The sequence below is a fragment of the Trachurus trachurus genome (assembly GCF_905171665.1).
Source record: "Trachurus trachurus genome assembly, chromosome: 11".
In the NCBI taxonomy this organism is placed as follows: Eukaryota; Metazoa; Chordata; class Actinopteri; order Carangiformes; family Carangidae; genus Trachurus; species Trachurus trachurus.
The window spans coordinates 13,596,595-13,613,601 of record NC_139904.1 but is presented as its reverse complement, the minus strand read 5'-3'; the positions used below and the strand labels follow the sequence as shown (position 1 = coordinate 13,613,601).

Here is a 17,007-nt window from a genome sequence, read left to right as displayed (position 1 = left end):
CTATGCACCATGGAAATATATCAAAGACATCAAGCTTTACAGCATTGTGAAATTTTAATCGATTGCTCTGATGTGAATAACACTGAGTATTATTATTTTACTTGTTAGCAACAAATTACATGGAAAGACTCCAATCAACAATAAACCGATCCTACTGACAAGTTTTGCTGAGTCTGATGTCTTTATTCCTCAGTGTCACAGACCAGAAGAGTTGAATGATGAATGCTACCGTTGCACATACTCCTTTCTGATAAAGGCACTGTTTTTTATTTTTGAGTCATTGCCCCGTTCTGCTCAAACTCTTCTTTCTTCTAGAAAATTACACAATCTCAGCAAACACATTTATACATGGCATATGGAAAACATGTAGCCAACAGTTGCCTGGTTACGCATCCAATTTCTGCTCTGCTTTATAGTTTTGATTTTGCCTCCACCAACTTCTGAGAGAAATGTCTGGCTCTTTAGGGAGCTCAATGTTGATGCTACATGCAACCACTAATGTACAAGCTTGGTGTTTACTACTTTTGTTATGCTGCTGTGCTGTCCACTGATATCGTGCTGTCTGTGAGACGTCTTTGCTCTCTCCTGTCCTGTTGTCCTGTGTGTTGAATCGTATCGTATCGTATCATATCATATCATATCATATCATATCGTATCGTAAAATGCTCCACTAGCTGGTCGCTAACTTTGCCGTTTGGTTCGAAGCAGGCAGTGCACTGAGTTCATTACCGTAACTGTTGAAAAACAAACAGTGAGAGCAATAAACTAATACACAACTACAACAGTTTAAGCTGCAGGCCATAAAACCAAAAACAAGACACTAAAATACACTGAAATGCTCCTTAAAGCAGAAGCTGTAAAGACTTTACACAGACAGATCATGTGCTCACTTGACATAATATTAAAAACCGATTTATGCAGCTTTTGTGTACAAGCACCACTTGTCCCTTAAACAGATAGTTTTCTTTCTTTACTTTGTTTTACATAAGGGGTTAGTCATGCAGGCGTCACATGGCAGAGTTATAACGTACAATGAAACAATCCAATATCAGTCTAAAAGTGAGCTTCTTGTAGCATATTTTCACTGCATTATACCACAGCTGCAGGTCAGGTGAGTGAAACAGAAAGTGGCATAATATAGTACGCAGGTGTGTAAGTGCACATATGGGAATATGGTAGTTAAGCAGTTGAAAAAAATGTAGTTCAAAATAAAAGTGCTCTCTAAACTGACTGGTCTACTGCAGGTAATGGCACTGTCTATATACTGTAGTATGACCACATCACACAAGCCTAGGTTAGAAAAAACAACTAAATTCAATGAACGAACTGCAGCTTTAGGAGGAAGCTGAACTGAACGTAAAGGTTTTCAAAGGGAACAGTCCCATTTTTCTGACCAATCATTTCCCCCTCCACACACTGTGGTCGTCCAGTTGGAATAGACTTTGCAGTCTTCCAGTTTGACCTGAAAAAGACCCCTTAAACTGTGAAAGGTTGCCACAGTAAATCTGTGTAACAGAAGTGCGACTTATCCTCTGCAGCACTGACACTGGTCGTGACAAAGCTGGCAAGATAAAACCCCATGAAAAGTGGCTGTTGGTGATGAGAGCATGGCCAGGCAGCGGAGAGCGAGCACCGGGGGAGTTCACGACTGGGTGGATGTCGGCCTGATCTATACTCGATCACCTGCGAAGGGAAGGTTGATAAGAAGGCTTAACCTCTTTGGCTGGTGAAGGGAATCTCTTGATGCCCACTTAATGTGAGCACAGGGTTTTGTACATTTTCTGCAGACAGAGAGATAATGAAGCGCAGAGATCAGATGATCCTTGCCAAAATAAGCAGCGTCGAATGCGCTGAAAGGTTTTCATATCGGGTCATATTGACAGGGCCAGTCAACACAGGATAAAGTGGAGGAGGGCGATGGAAACTGCTGAAATACAAAAAGCAAACCGATGAAGAAAATAGAAGGAAAAAGTAGAAAAATGTAAGCAAGTGATTAAAACAGGTTGAGTAGAGTGAGGGAGGAGGAGGAGAAGGGGGAGGGAGGGAGGCTTGGTACAAACCACTGGCTGAAAACAACATGTACTGAGAAGTCAAACAAGATAAGAGGAGAGGGGAGAGGGGAGAGATAAGACATGAGGAGAGTCAAGGAAAGCATGAGAAAGAGTGTGAGAAGAAAAACTTTGTTGCTGTTGTTGTTTTTAAAGTAGTAAAGCTTCAGCACATGAGAAGACTTCTCTCCCCGACCCCCCGACTCCCCCTCTGACAATAAAACATGAAGGGAAACAGATGTGATAACCCTCGCCGCTCAGTGTGATGCTGTGTCAAGTGCTGAGCAACGCGCACGTAGACCCTGACAAACAGTTAACGGTGTGTGGCCAGAGCCCCCTATCTGGGCACCAGTGCTCATCATGACACTCCAAAGGGGCTCAGCGTGCACGCTGTCTAAGATGTTTAATTCATACAGTCGCCTGCTTGTGCTCCGACATGAATGTGTGACGGAGGAAGATGGGAATGCATGCGCAGAGAGCCGAGGAGCTGAGCATGATGCAGAGACACAAGGAGGGGAGGCTACATCAATAAAGAGAGAGAGAGAGAGAGAGAGAATTTATGTGTTTAGAAAGAGAGAGAAATAAAGGAAAGAGGTGTAGGAGTATCCACGGTGACAAAGAAAACAAGGATATAGAAATAGACACAGTTGAAAAGTGTGAAGTAATACAATAACTCCAAAGAGATAGAGAAAGAGAGAAGAGAGAAACGTACGGATGATAGAGCACATGCTTCAGATAAGAGTCTCAGATTGACACAGAATGAGTAATGGATAGAATTAGAGCAGTAAAATCGGGAGAGAATGAGAGAAGAAAGACAAGGAAGAGTGAAAAAAAAACTGTGAAGGGAAATTTCAGACACACACACTCACACACACAAGGATAAAAACTGTTGAGATTTCATCCAGGCAGGTGGTGAGAGACCAGAGTGCTGAGGGTGTGTGTTGCAGGTCTCAGGAGAGGCAGGCAGGGGACTGAGCGCTAGCGATTTTCTGTCATATCTCCCTTTCTCTTCATCCCTCACGCCTGTTATCTACCTCCTACTCTTCACCCCGCCCCTCACCACTGCAGTACAGCCCCATGTAAAAAAAATTAAATAAATACTACAGCGTGTGTAGCATTTGTAGGGCATCAATTTCAATTCATCCAGAGATCAATATCATTGTGGGATTTATGGTGATACCTTGGTATAAATTAGTTTCTCAAAATTAAGACAATGTTTCTTATGTATGCCACCTGCTCTTTTTTGTCCCTTTCTTCTGTTGCAGGTAATAAAATCTGTGTATGTTGTCCACTCCCAAAAGTCTATACTTTCAAATAAAAAATTTACACCTGTAATAAGCCACATATGAAAATAATGTGTTGTGCACTGGCAACATGTGAAAAATACTTTTGAATAGAATCTATCTGCCTCTTGCGTGCATAATGAATGGATGGATTGGGCTGGATGCACTTGTTTGTGTCTTAGTAACGGATCTATAAAGCGCTAATAATGATTTATTTACATCATCTCACTTCACTTTGTGTTATACATGCCTCACACAGCTGTTGAAATGCACAGTGGAGGGTATCAACACATGAAATATACACTAGTAAACAGAACTTTACCTTCAAAATAACATCAAAAAACAAACCAGAGGCACACTGTTGGCTCACCAGAGGTCATGGGTTTTGAATATGTACCGCAGCCCTTTACAACCTGTCAGTCCCTCAATCTCCCTAACTTTCCTGTGTATCTATCACTGTCCTGTCCTAAAACGTCACAAAAAATCCAAAGATGTGGATGATATGACCAAATAACACATCTTACAGCTGTGTTTTATTCTTAAATCAGCCTTCTTCTTCAGTGCAATACTGAGTCCTGCTTTAAAGGGACATTTTGACTATCCACTGCACTTTGAATGATTAAATTATTAAACATCAGTAATTAAAAAATCATCAATAATGTTTAAGTCTTTAACCTTTAACTGTTATAAGAAAAAAAACTATTTCTTATTAGAAAGTGGTGCCTACAGTGTACCGTAATGTTTGTGTTATTTAAAGTTCCTAAAGCTACTAATTTTTTCACTAAAATATCAAACGTTTATGAGTAAATAAGCAAACATCATAAAGAAAAACATGTTAAGGTATTATTTATGAAGACTCATGAATATTTTCTGTCCAGGGTAGAGGAAAATGCTTTTGCTGCTGTTGCCACTGCTGAAAAGGAATATAGATCATGCATATCATTGTAGATACTGTACATGTACAGTATATGTATATATGTACAAGTGGCAGATATTTAAAAGAAAAAAAAAGTGAAAGTAGACCTACTCGGAGTTACTTGCAGCTGTGATCCATAGTGTTTCCTGCAGAGGTCCAGAGGCCTGGTGCCTGGTGCTGCCCCACCTGCCAACGTCATCCCGCTCCAGCCACAACATCTGTCAGGAAATCTTTTCTGCAAACTCAGGCTACATCTGCTGCGTGTAAGTCCATGTTAACGCACACACACACGCACGCACGCACGCACACACACACACACAGAAATGCACTGTGCGAGCAGATTTAGGACAAGCTGTAACATCCTAATTGGCCGGTCACTCACACACACACACGCACACAGAATAAACACAGAACACACTATACATGAAGATTAATCTGTTTATTATACTCATTGTGATATCAATATCATCATTAATATCCATCATTAGGCACCTTATACTGTATGTAGATAGACTGGGATAAGAGACTTGCTCTGCATGCCTGTTGGTTACAAACTAAATTGAAACATGCTGTCAACATGGGAGAAAAAAATATTTGATTTGTTTGTATTTTGTTCAGATTGTGTTTGAGCAGTTGCTCAGTTTGTCTGCTACTTATTACATGTGTTTATGCATAACTTATGCAAAGTGAGTTAAAGGCTGTAACTGTGTTTACTGCTAATTTGTTGCGAGTTCTCTGTGCGTATTTTGTTAGTCTGGGTCTGTGTATGTGTGTTTTATACAGGAGGTCTGGGATCGTGTGCATTTTTACTTGCGTGCCAGCTTGTGAAAAAGTTGTGCAATAACGTTGTGTGAGGTTTAGTCTGGCATTTACTTGTGTAACAGTGCACTGTGTATCAGTGTCTATGAGTGCGTGCCAAACCTCTTACAGGTACCGAGAGACTATGGGCTGAGCTAGTTCAGGCAAGTCCTCGGACACCTTGGCACAGCTGTCAAATGTCAAGCTGGTTTTACCTGGATATCTGTGCCAGAAACACTGTGGGAAGTTTCCCTTCATGCCTCTGGAGGAGAATGTATTCCCTCGCTTCCCTCCCTGCAAGTATGGAGCATACACTCTGGAGAGCAACAACAAAAGAATCAATATTTCTTTACACTCAGGGTTATTACAGTGCTGCAGCCTAGGATATGGATAACTAAAACACACTGCTACTGTACATTTGTTATGTGGTGGAGGGAGCCTGCAAGCTACTTCATGTCTCGACTCACAGTTTAGAGACTGTCGGTGCTGAAATGTTCTGAATTAATTTCAAAGACGCTTTGAGAACAAAGGAATATATTTTGACACAAACACTTTCAATAATCCTTTATAGCCACATTGAAGTCCAGAATTACAATTAAGTCAGAATACAGAGTACTCTCTTTACAGGGCTACCATCACAAAATATGATGAAATTCAATGCAAGTGGTTCATATACTGTTAGACACAAGACGGCAGCCTTGTGTTCTTTGCCCACCAGGTTTTGGGAACGCATGGACGTTGGTTTGATGTCAGGTTCTTATGTGCAAATTGTAATGTTTCTGACTACATCCAAGCTAAATGTAGAGTTTAACTGAGATGTAATTCAGTCAATGTCACCATCGTCATATTTGTCTGCTAAATATGAAGCTACCGCAGTGGTCGATTAACTTAGCCTAACATAGAAACAAAGTGTGGAAAAGGGGGGGAAATGACTCTGCGGCACAACTAAAACAGCCGTCTAGCATCTGCTAGGCTAATTAATTGTTGGTTTATTTTGTTATGTTTGTCTTTATGCTAGGTTAAATTAGCAGCTAGCAACTAACTAGACAGACTGAAGTTGCATGGACAAATACGGGAATGGCATCAATTTTAGGCCTTTTCACATAAGACTCTATATGTGCTCTATATGCGCTCTATGTGCGCTCTTTTGCGGTACTGAAGCAGAAGTGTGTCACAGAGCGCTGCACTCAGGTTGAGCCTGGCTCAACCCCCGCGCAACGTGCAAGCGTGGCGTGCACAAGCATTGTGTGCTGCGCCTGCACCACGCAAAACACATAAGCTACACAAAGAATGGTAATAAACTGTGCCCAGCCTGCGCACACTGCGTCCTATGTGAAAGGGCTTATATCTCTAGGCAAGGGTTAGCTAATAAATATCTTTTTGAATTCTAACTTTACAAATATGTTCAAAAGCATTTGAGCACAATTAAAATAGTTTTATTTAAATTGCCTTGGGACAGAGCTTCCCTCTATGTTATGCTAAGCTACTCCAATAGGCAGCTAGCTGTAGATTCACATTTGGCAGGTAGATATGAGAATGGGTTTAATCTTCTTATTTAACTCTTCACAAGTAAATTACGAAATACATCTTCCATAATGTTTAACTATTTGTTTAATTCCAACAGGCTACAGGTTATGGCTACAGGCTAAATGATTTAAGTCCAAAAATCCAGATTACAGTCAAATTATACAGCGTTTCACACTTTTACCACTGCAAAACTATTTCTCCCAGTTTAGTTTTTGACACTTTCCAATCTGAAACTGAAGAAATTCTGAACCTATCAGACGCTTCAGTCCTCGTCTTCCTCCTGTGGCCTTGACAGACATGGACATGGCATCTCCACCCGGCCGTGAAATAGCCACTTGTGTTTTAGCCAGAACAACTCCATTCCTATGTGACTGTCACACATACACATACATACACACACACACACACCGCTTGAGGCTTTTGTAATCTGGGAGGACTGACTGTATGTCCTGAAGAACTGATCAATACTATTCAATCAGCTTGCAGGTCCTTTTTGCCGCATTAGGCGACGGTCGCTATCCAAACAATGAATGGCTGGACACAGAGGAACCCGTGTACAAATGGAATTCCATTACAACGCAATGGCTCTCAGGGGCTGTCGCTGACCCCGGCTACCCCTCCCCATTTTTTTTTTCTTTTTTAAAATTTCCTCTCCGCCGACCACAGCAGCTATTTTATGCCCCTCTGATTGACAGCTCCCTTCCAGGAAAGGAAAGATGTTGTTACCTTGACAACAGCTCATGCTACACTGGCGTGGATACGAGCTTTTGATAAATATCACTCCAGCACACTGGAATCAGCAGAGGTCATTATACTGGCTACAGGATTTTTATAATGTATTTACACTGATTGACATACAGTAGTGGAGATGAGGACAATGATCGAAGTGACAGACACATGTGCTTTTAAGTGCAGTTAATATACCTATAATATCAACAGTGACTGGCCATTATTCACATTGACAGCAGAGGTTTGAGTTTCCTCATCAGAGATAAATAGGATACAGTGGTGTCTTCCTATAACAGACCAACATACAACACTTCCATGATGAGCTTTTTTTGCACACAGCACGTCTCCTTTCTACACACGTTTCAATATATTGCATCTAAAAATAGTTTCAAGCAGTGAGATGGAAAGCAGACAAAGCAATAAAGAGTTGGAGATACGGAGGTGAGGAAATGAAGAAGGCTTCTCTTTTGTTATCTGTGATGTCTTTTCTTCTTTTGCTCTCCTCATTAGCTGTAAAGAATTTCAAGTTATAGCATCCCCTGCTTCACTGAGCCCTTTTCCTTTGCCTGCTCCTGCTCCTTCTTCTTCGTCTTCTTTTTTCTCTCTTTCAGCCACCCTCTTCTGGGTTGCCAAATCAGTTTACCTACTAGCACAGCGCTTTCGGGGACACATGGAATGCGTCCCCCCCTCTGCCATCCTTTGTTTTTCTTTCTTTCTTTTCTCCAAGTTCTGCTCCGTCGCCTTCAGATTGCTTTTCACAACAAGATTGTGTATTTCGGGAGCCAACTTAACTGTCCCTAATGTGATGCCTACGTTCAAGTGTTTATTCCCCTGCTAACTCTTTTCACAGTGAAGTTCTCTTGGGTTTACCGTCTACGTTAGGGGAGCGATCCACAATATGGAGAGGGGAAGAGATACGGGACTTCACCGGGCTGTCGAACACTGTTTTACAGGATCTATGCACAGAATGAGGGCGAGAAAAAGCACAAAACTACACACGCATGGTTTTGTGAAATGCGTCACCCTCTCGCATTTGTTGCAGTTTAAGTTTGTGAAGAGATAAGGAGGAGGGTTGAAGGAGGGAGAGGTGTACAGGACCAGTCTTGTGGACATACTTTTTTTAATCTGCCATTACCAAAAGTCCTCTGTAGGGCAGACGTTGGCTCAGCAGCACCACAAGGGTACTCACGGGAGAAAATACACATTAAAGTGCTATGATGAAGGCGCTAACATGCCACAGACTGTGGATAATACTGTAGATGTCACTCTTTACTGTAATAGTGGGGGGGGGTTGATGATTTTGGGATCAGCAGTTCCCGAAAAGCAAAACAGCACACACATAAAAAATATGGTCCAACCGCAAGGCAATGGTATAACTGTGTTTAAATGCTTTCAGGAAACCCAGCCAACAGTGGATTCTGGGTAGATGGCGGTTAAGAGTGGGTCTGGGGGCGTGTGTGTGTGTGTGTGTGTGTGTGTGGGGGGGGGGGTTGGCTGTAGGGTGTTGTTCAGTTGAGAGAGAGGGAGCAAGACAGATGTACTGTATGAGAAGAGTGGAGGAGTTAGAAGTCTGGTGGAGGTTTGGCTGCAAAGGTCAGAAATGACTGGAGATGGGATGTCTGTAATGGAAACTTTTGGTCAGACTCCAGGAAGCTGTGAGGAATTGTTTGGACTGTGAGGAAACAGCGAGTCAGAACTCGTGGGAGCCGCTGAGGAGTGGCTGGGAAGAAAAGAAGGCATGGGTATTTTTCCAAATTTGTCTTTTGGAGAAGTCGAGGACAGAAACCAAAAAGGTGTGAAGCGGAGAGAGCCGTGATTGGTTCCAGGGAGAGAGTCTGAGAATCACATACTGGGTGGACGTTGGCAAGGTGGCGGCGGTCTGCGTCCTTCTGTGACTGGGTATCCTGCTCCGTCAGGCTATGGTGAGGATGGAGTGCACTCCAGAGAGGCTGTAAAAAAAAAAAAAAAAAAAGAAGACAGAAGGTTTAAAAAAGTTCATGTAAGAATAAGAGAGAAGATGGTCGCGGTGTAAGACGGAGAGAAAAGCACTCTCGCTGGAAAGAGGGAAGAGGTTGAGAAAAATCACAAATGGCAAGAAAGAGAAAAATAAGATGAAAACAGAAGAGCAAAAAGAGAAACGATGACGACTATCATAGGAAGAGTGGGGAAAGGGGGTGTTGGGGGGGTGGGGGGTAAAACGAAACCGAGAGGAAATTAAGAAGTTGAGATCAAACAGCAAAAAAAAGAGAAGGGGCCGAGATAACAAGCATGGGCACAGTGAGGCATAAAAATGGATCAGGGGGATGGAATTAGAAAAATAGACGAGAGAGGAGGGAGATAAGAGAGACAGGATAAAAGAGAGAAAGAGGGAGAGAAAGAGAGAGAGGGGGGGCGAATAAAAAGAAGGGAGACATAATTATAAAATGGCACAAGAAAATCAATGCAGTGGGCATCATTGTGCGTGCAGGCATCGTACAAAAGGAGGTGGGAGAGCAGCAGTGTGTCCATCAAACACATGCACACCACCAGCACATGTCAGTGTCACACACACACACACACACACACACACACACAGAGAAGCATTTCAAATGCAGAGTGAAGACAAGGAGGATGAGTCAGGCAGATGAAGCAGAGAGAGACAAGTGACATTTAGAACTCAGTCGGCGCATGTGATGACAAGACACAAAGATACATGCCAGCCTCGACTCTGACAACAGCTTGTGTGTGTGTGTGTGTGTGTGTGTGTGTGTGTGTGTGTGTGTGTGGGGGGGGGGGGGGGGGGGGGGATGCAGAGCTCAGTGCAAGGAAACAGATTTGTGATTTTTATATATTTTTATTTTCACTTGTGGGATCTGAGACTCCAGCCAAAGAGCCAACACTGACACAGAGCTGAGGATTCATGTTAGTGTTTTAAAGTAAAAGAAGTTTAACAGGAAAAATCTCCAGATGCAGTTTTGTAGAATATAGTGTAAATTGTAAAGGCATACTTGTGAAATTAATCCCATTTAATCCTAAATTCATCAATTTAAATTTAAAAACCTACAGACATTTTGAAACAACACGTTTTCATAAGGTCACAGGCAAAAACTGGTTTCTTGTATATTTCATGAACTTGCTCAACATGTTTTTTATTTTAAATGAGATGACACATGCAAGTTAGAAGTTTGGTTATAGATCCGACTAGGGAAACATTGGGTGAACGACTACATAGCTAAGCTTAGGGGAGCTTCATTGTCAAGCTTCATTGTCTGTCACCTGGACACATCGCCAGTCTGTCACAGGACTGATGATGACCTCACAAGCTCACACCTTTAGTGCTTCCATTTAAACTAATGTGCATGCCTTTGGACTGTGGGAGGAAGAACATGCTAACCACTGCACCACCGTGTCACCCTAATAAACACAGGAGGCCGCCTAATTTCCTGTTTCCAGCTCCCCACCTTTGTTGCATGATCATGATTACCTCCAAAAACCTGTTCATTAGTAGCATGAAATGGGAAAACTTGAATTTAAACTTATAAAAAGTACCTCACTGTTGTACAGCAGCTAAATAAATGTACTGAGTTACATTTTAGCCCAGCAGGGCTATTATTACCCGTACACGCACCAACAGTCATGCAAATTCAACCATGTAATATTCATTATAATTATTGACAAACACAGCATGTAAACACCGTGTCAGCCCACACACACACACACACATACACGCGTGCACACGCACTCTCCTAGTTAACTGTATTAGTGCCAGGGCTTATCTGTGCTGTGGGACCACACAGCACAAAAGGCTGAAATTCATTACAGTCGTAGGAGGGCCTTGACAAGCTGTCACCATGTTCGAAAGATTCTTCAAATCCCCCCTCCACCCCTCCACCCCCACCCCCCATCACCCTCTCCTCCTCTCTGGTCTACCACTTCATTTCAAGGATAGTTTGCATTGTCACACAAGCACATGCAAACAACAGCCACCTTATTTTACAAATCACACAATCACAGAGAAAACCCGCTCAGAATCTTAATTTCATGGGTTGTTTACATTGACACCGTACACACACATATACACAAACACACGCACACTTGTACACACTCGCACACATTCATGTTAACACATTATTCTGAGCTAGTGGTAAATGGAGCACAGGTCTAAAGGTGCAGTTCAGTGACACACTCCATATTTCCAATTTGTGTTGGCATCACTATGCTTCTCTTGGCTGCATGTACACACTCACACACACACACACACACACACACACACACAGACACACACACACACACACACACACACACACACACACACACAGACACACACGCCATGCATTTTAATGCATGGGATTTGTTTGCTGTTCTGGTTGAGGTTACATCGATAGGGAGACATTTTCAGATGATCAAAGAGATTACTGTTGTCATAAAAACATGCAAAACAATAAAACCCTGGAGGCTTTCTCAACCTTTATGAGGACATATTTCGCAAACTGGTAAAATAGCGTGTGATGCTTCAACCCTGCTGCTTCAGTCTTCAAGGACAGAAAAGGGCAAATTACTCTGGAAAATCTTTTCTTTAACATAATTACTATAATCTGCCAAACCTAAATTAACCAGACCAGCATGTGAATGCCTCCCTGACATGAGTGTGGAGAGTGTGTGCTCTCGCATCTGACAGAGAATTATAATTTCGACATGTTTCTGTGGTGTGTAATTGCATGTGTGTGTGTATCTATGTGTGTGTGTGAGTGAGGGAGCACTCAGTTAGTCTCCAGTTATTAAACCAACCAATTACAAAGCCCACTCATCACGTTTACGTCCCAAACAAAGGGAGAGTTGATCTATTATTAATGCACTGCTCAGCAGTGTAATTCACACACGGATTCGATCTCACACCCATTGGTTTACACATGGCTGCTTGCACGCACATCACACGTACACACAGACAGATCCAGCTCCTGCAGCCTGCAGCAGCACACTCTCTCTTGTGCTGGCAGTACAAATGATGAATGTGATATGGTCGTATTAACAGACGAGCAGCTTTTCAGAGACAGGTAGTCAAATGTCTGGATCATCAAAATCTCTTTCTCTCTCTCTTTCTCTCTCCTGGCTTCATCTCATGTCTTTTTGCCTCTCTTTCTTTACGGCTCTCACCCGTTCATTTGTAATGAGACCTGTCTCGCTTGTTTAATCAGAGCACACCTCACTGTGCAGGCTCTCTCTGCCGTGCGCCGTGTCTCACACTGAAAACGTGAATGAGGACATATGCACCGACTGATCCCGTCCATTTTGGCTTTGGAGTATTTGTTCTGTAGGCTGTATCCAGGCTTTACCTGCTGGTGCTTCCCTGTTGTTGGGGAAACCTTGAGATGTGGTTTTAAAGGATAAGGCTGCTGATCTTCTATCTTTTTTCTTTTTTGTTAACAAAACCCAAGAAAGACATGAAAAAGCAGCAGTAAATTGATCCTACTAACAAGTCTGTGCAGCGCCACTGACTTATTGACTGACTGATTAGTGCGCCAACGTATATTAATCCATGGAAATCAATGAAAATAGTCCAACAAATGTCCCATTTACAACCACTCTTTTATGGAATTACTGAGCCTTTTTTCAAAAGACACTGGTAGAAACACTGAGTTTGAGTGATTGTGTGTGATATGAGAGAGAAAAATGAATAGTGGGACAGCCTGATCTGTTCAGTTATCTAATTAGTATGTGGCTGGAAAATAATGAGTCTTCTCTGTGTGGTAGTGAGTCCTTCAAACAACCCTGTAAGGAAAACCCCCATTGCGAATCCTGTCTCTAAGTGTTAGTTGGCAGTGTCAATGCAAGATTTCACAAGCACTACCAACAGATGATTAAAGGTTCTGTAAACGGTCATCACTGCCACAGCCGAGTCTCCATCTCAGAAAAAAGCCAGACCAGTTATTGGCTCCATAGTCAGATGGGAAAAGAAATTCATCCTTGAATTTATCTGCCAGGACCGGCCACATGAATGACACTGATGGAGCTGGTTAAGACGCCAAAGATCCGGTGGCCAACAGGGGTTTGAGCTGGTAGTCTCTATGGCATGTCTGCCTATCCTCCGGCTTGATCTTATTTCTTTATCAGATGCATTTGTTGCCAAACAAACACGCCAGTGGTTGCTTTTACCTGAATGCTATGTGATACACTGTGGCCCAACGGTTTAACAGGGAAACTTGTGCAGATGTACATGAACTAACATGCACATGCAGCCATCCTTGATACCATGAAAAAGAAAAGAGAAGCTCATTCAGTTTGGCTGTGACATTGCTGAAAATGCTATAACTCCACTGTATCTTTTAAAATAGAAAATAGCTGTTAGCTGCTTCTTGTGCCAAAAACCCTCTTAACTGCACCTTTGAACAAAACGCAGCTCAGCCAACGCTCCTTTAGAGCAGCGGTTCGAGAACTTCTGGGCTGGTGACCCTTTCAAATGAAGCGTGTGACCTCTTATCAGAGGTTATGGCCTCGGTGTGGACATGAGCTGTCAGCAGTTCAAAGAGAGATTGATTTTTTTTTCTTTTCTGATTGTTTCATGTGAGGGATTTTCAGAGGCCTGGAGGGATAAAAGTCATAAGATTCCACAAGACAAAAGTGAAGAAGAAAAAAATTGAATGGTTCATTCACATTGACACATTGGAACGTTGAATATCCTTGAGGGTGGCACAGTTGTGTTTAACTTACTGTCAATCAATGCTGTAATTGGTTAATTCTGCAAAAATACCGGGCTAGACTGTCAGTGCAAGGCTGCCTGCAATGACTACACAAGGCAACAACGGTATAGCACAGTTAGGGGAAGGACATATAAATGGACATAATTCCAATCAATACTGGATGTACAAACACAAATACAGCCCAGTCAGACATCCATCAGCTATTCCACCAGTACAGTATGTACAAGGTCATCGTGGGCTTCACCTGGACAGGTCGCCAGTCTATTCCAGGGGCAACACATAGAGACAAAACAACCGCATGGCTCACATTCACTTTCACATTCAGACCTTTGGACTGTAGGAGGAAGCTGGAGAACCCAGAGAGACCCCATACAGACACAGGGAGGAACAATGCAAACTCCACACAGTTACCTCTGACCTGGGATTTAACAGGCAACAGTGCTAACCACTGCAGCACCGTACCTACCATCATAAAACATATTTAGGCTAAATAAAAGCTTAAAGGGATAGTTAAACATTTTGAGCTGCTCAGCTATAGTAACACAATTGAGGTAATGGCACACTGACCCCTGTCCCTCAAAACTAATAAAATATACATTTCTACAACTCCAAAACACTCTTGTGGAGAAGTTGTGACCTGCACATTTACCACATGTATAAATATGTAACATTATTACACACACAGCAAATACTCAGAACTACTTGCACTTTTGAAATCACTCCGCCCAGCAGCCATGTCTAGAATGTAGTTCCGGCTGCATTTGCCTCGAAAACAACTCCGTCTTGTAATGTTACATGATTATTTCATAAATGGTAAATGTGCAGGTCACAACTTCTCACTTCGTGTTTTGGAGTTGTTGGACTGTATATTTGATGAGTTTTGAGGGATGGGGGACAATGTACCATTCACCTCCATTGTGTTCACTGAGCAGCTCGGGTCTCTGCCCCGCGGATCTCAAAACAACATGCACCAACAATTAAAAGGTAATGACTACAGTACAGGGATTATGGCAGTGGGCGAATTTGCTAACATTTTGAACTATCCCTTTAAAATTAGAACCAGCAAGAAAAGCAGTTATGAGAGAAACCAACACCTTTCTGGAGTCGCTGGTGAGGTTCAGGAGATAAAAGTCTGACACTTCATCACATGTTCTCGCACAGAGTTCAATAATTTGCCTCAAACTCCAGAACAAAAGTACATTAAACATAGATGTGGTCCGAGCTACAACGACCTTACCGACATACCATAATGAAGAGGGCCACGAGGTGAACTCTCTGCACTTACACAAGAATGCTTCTTATTGATTTATATATTGATTTATGTTAAGTCTACTGTTTGTCTGACTCAAGGGCTTCCGCCAGAAGGTACGGCTGTTGAAAGTGAGAGGTCATTGACTCTAGCTATATCACAACTGCCACCGGCTTGGATGATTAATCCAAGTGAAAGTTCAAACGAGTGGAGGGACAAGCTACGGCTACATACGTGTGGTTATATATATATTATATTCATATATGTGGAGTTCTGAGCCTCTGTGGCACTCAGATAAGGTTTAGAGAGCCTCGTCTCCCAGTGTGCGTTCAAAATAGGTCATCTTATTCTGTGACTCTCAGCGAGCATGCCTGCTTCTTTTCCTGCCCTGATTTCAACAACATAAACAACTGATGGGAAGCCCCCTCCCTACCCCCACCCCTCCTCCTCCTCCTCCTTTCTCTATCTATCTCTTTAAAGTAGAGCTCCTCATCAGCAGTACCCAGTGTGGTTAAGTAAATAAGTCTATTTTATGCAGAGCAAGAGACAGAGGGATGGTAGTTCTCAAAAGTGCTTGTATTTTGGTATTCGAACTTGTGTCAAGTTGGATTTGTTTGCCACTGTGCCTTTTCCAGTGCCACCTGCCAACACGTACACTGACTCACACACACACAAATTTTGCCTCCATGCTTCAGCTTCCTTTAGTTGCTCAGCAGGGGACTGTCAAACTGAGCTCAGTGCCATTTCTTTACTGCGCTGCTCTATCATGCAGGATATCTCTCCTGACACAGAGCTGTCACGGCCTTCAGGGCTTAAAGATGGCGATGCAAAGGAGCAAAAAGTGGAACAGTGGAAACAAGCCCTTCATTTATTTCAGTGCATGTATGCTGATGTCTGCATGTATCTATATTTATGTGCATGTTTTTGTCGTAGCAAGCATGGCTGTGTGTGAGCACCTCGGTGTAGATATGGAGCTTGTTGAAAATTTTATTCACTCTCTCTCTCTCTTCCCTTCTCTCCGCCTGCTTCCCAACTCAACAGAGGGTGGACGCTCTTTCTGTTAAACCAATCAGATTTTGCCGTGGCCCCTGCGAGCCAATCGTCTTGTTGCTGTCAATATTTAAAAACAGCTCTTCTCTCCGCTGCAGTCAGGTGTCGTGTTGAGATGGATGCAGCCCTCCTCCATCCCTCCATTCATCACCACCAGAACTACGGGCTCCTCCACTGACCTCACCAGAAGCCCTTCTGCACATCCGTCACACCCATTCAGATCTTCAGACACATCTCTTCACCTCCTCTCCCCACTGATACTCTCTAAACCCCACTGGGGGATTTTCCTGTACAGCTCAGCTCCGCTCTCTGTGTTCGCCTCCCTTGATTGATGCAATGCCTTTAGATGAATCATGGTGTTAAACAGGAAAGCGCAATCCCCCAAGTTCTGCTTTGATGACATTAGTGGTGCGATTAGCCCGAGGCTTACACAACATCATGGGTGGTTGCTGGTTTGAAAACATGACTGGGGTTAGAGGATTTCATCAGGATGAATCATGAGGAATAAATATGATGTTGCGTTTGATACTCAAGCTAAAACCTTTTGACTGAATACAGCAAAACTGAGCAGCCTGTTGCCTACTGTAGATATACCAACTGAGATCTCACAATTAAAGGAACAAGGAAATGTGCTTATTTGCATCCTCGCTGATGAGAAGACTGTGGAAACTACTGAGTTCATTATGAAAAAAAACCTGCAGCGTGTTGTTTTCACATTTCTGGCTTTGTT

General features: G+C 42.7%; 1 protein-coding gene across 1 annotated transcript in view; it reads right to left on the bottom strand.

Annotated features, from left to right (window-relative positions):
* Positions 1 to 9,218: 9,218 nt before the first annotated feature.
* samd12 (sterile alpha motif domain containing 12) overlaps positions 9,219 to 17,007 on the bottom strand; it is a gene marked incomplete at its 3' end in the record, with an annotated part of 99,405 nt that continues 91,616 nt past the window's right edge. The window contains exon 5 of the mRNA XM_083981727.1: positions 9,219 to 9,250. Within this exon, the coding sequence (XP_083837853.1) occupies positions 9,219 to 9,250 (32 nt within the window). The remainder of the gene's footprint in view (positions 9,251 to 17,007) is intronic.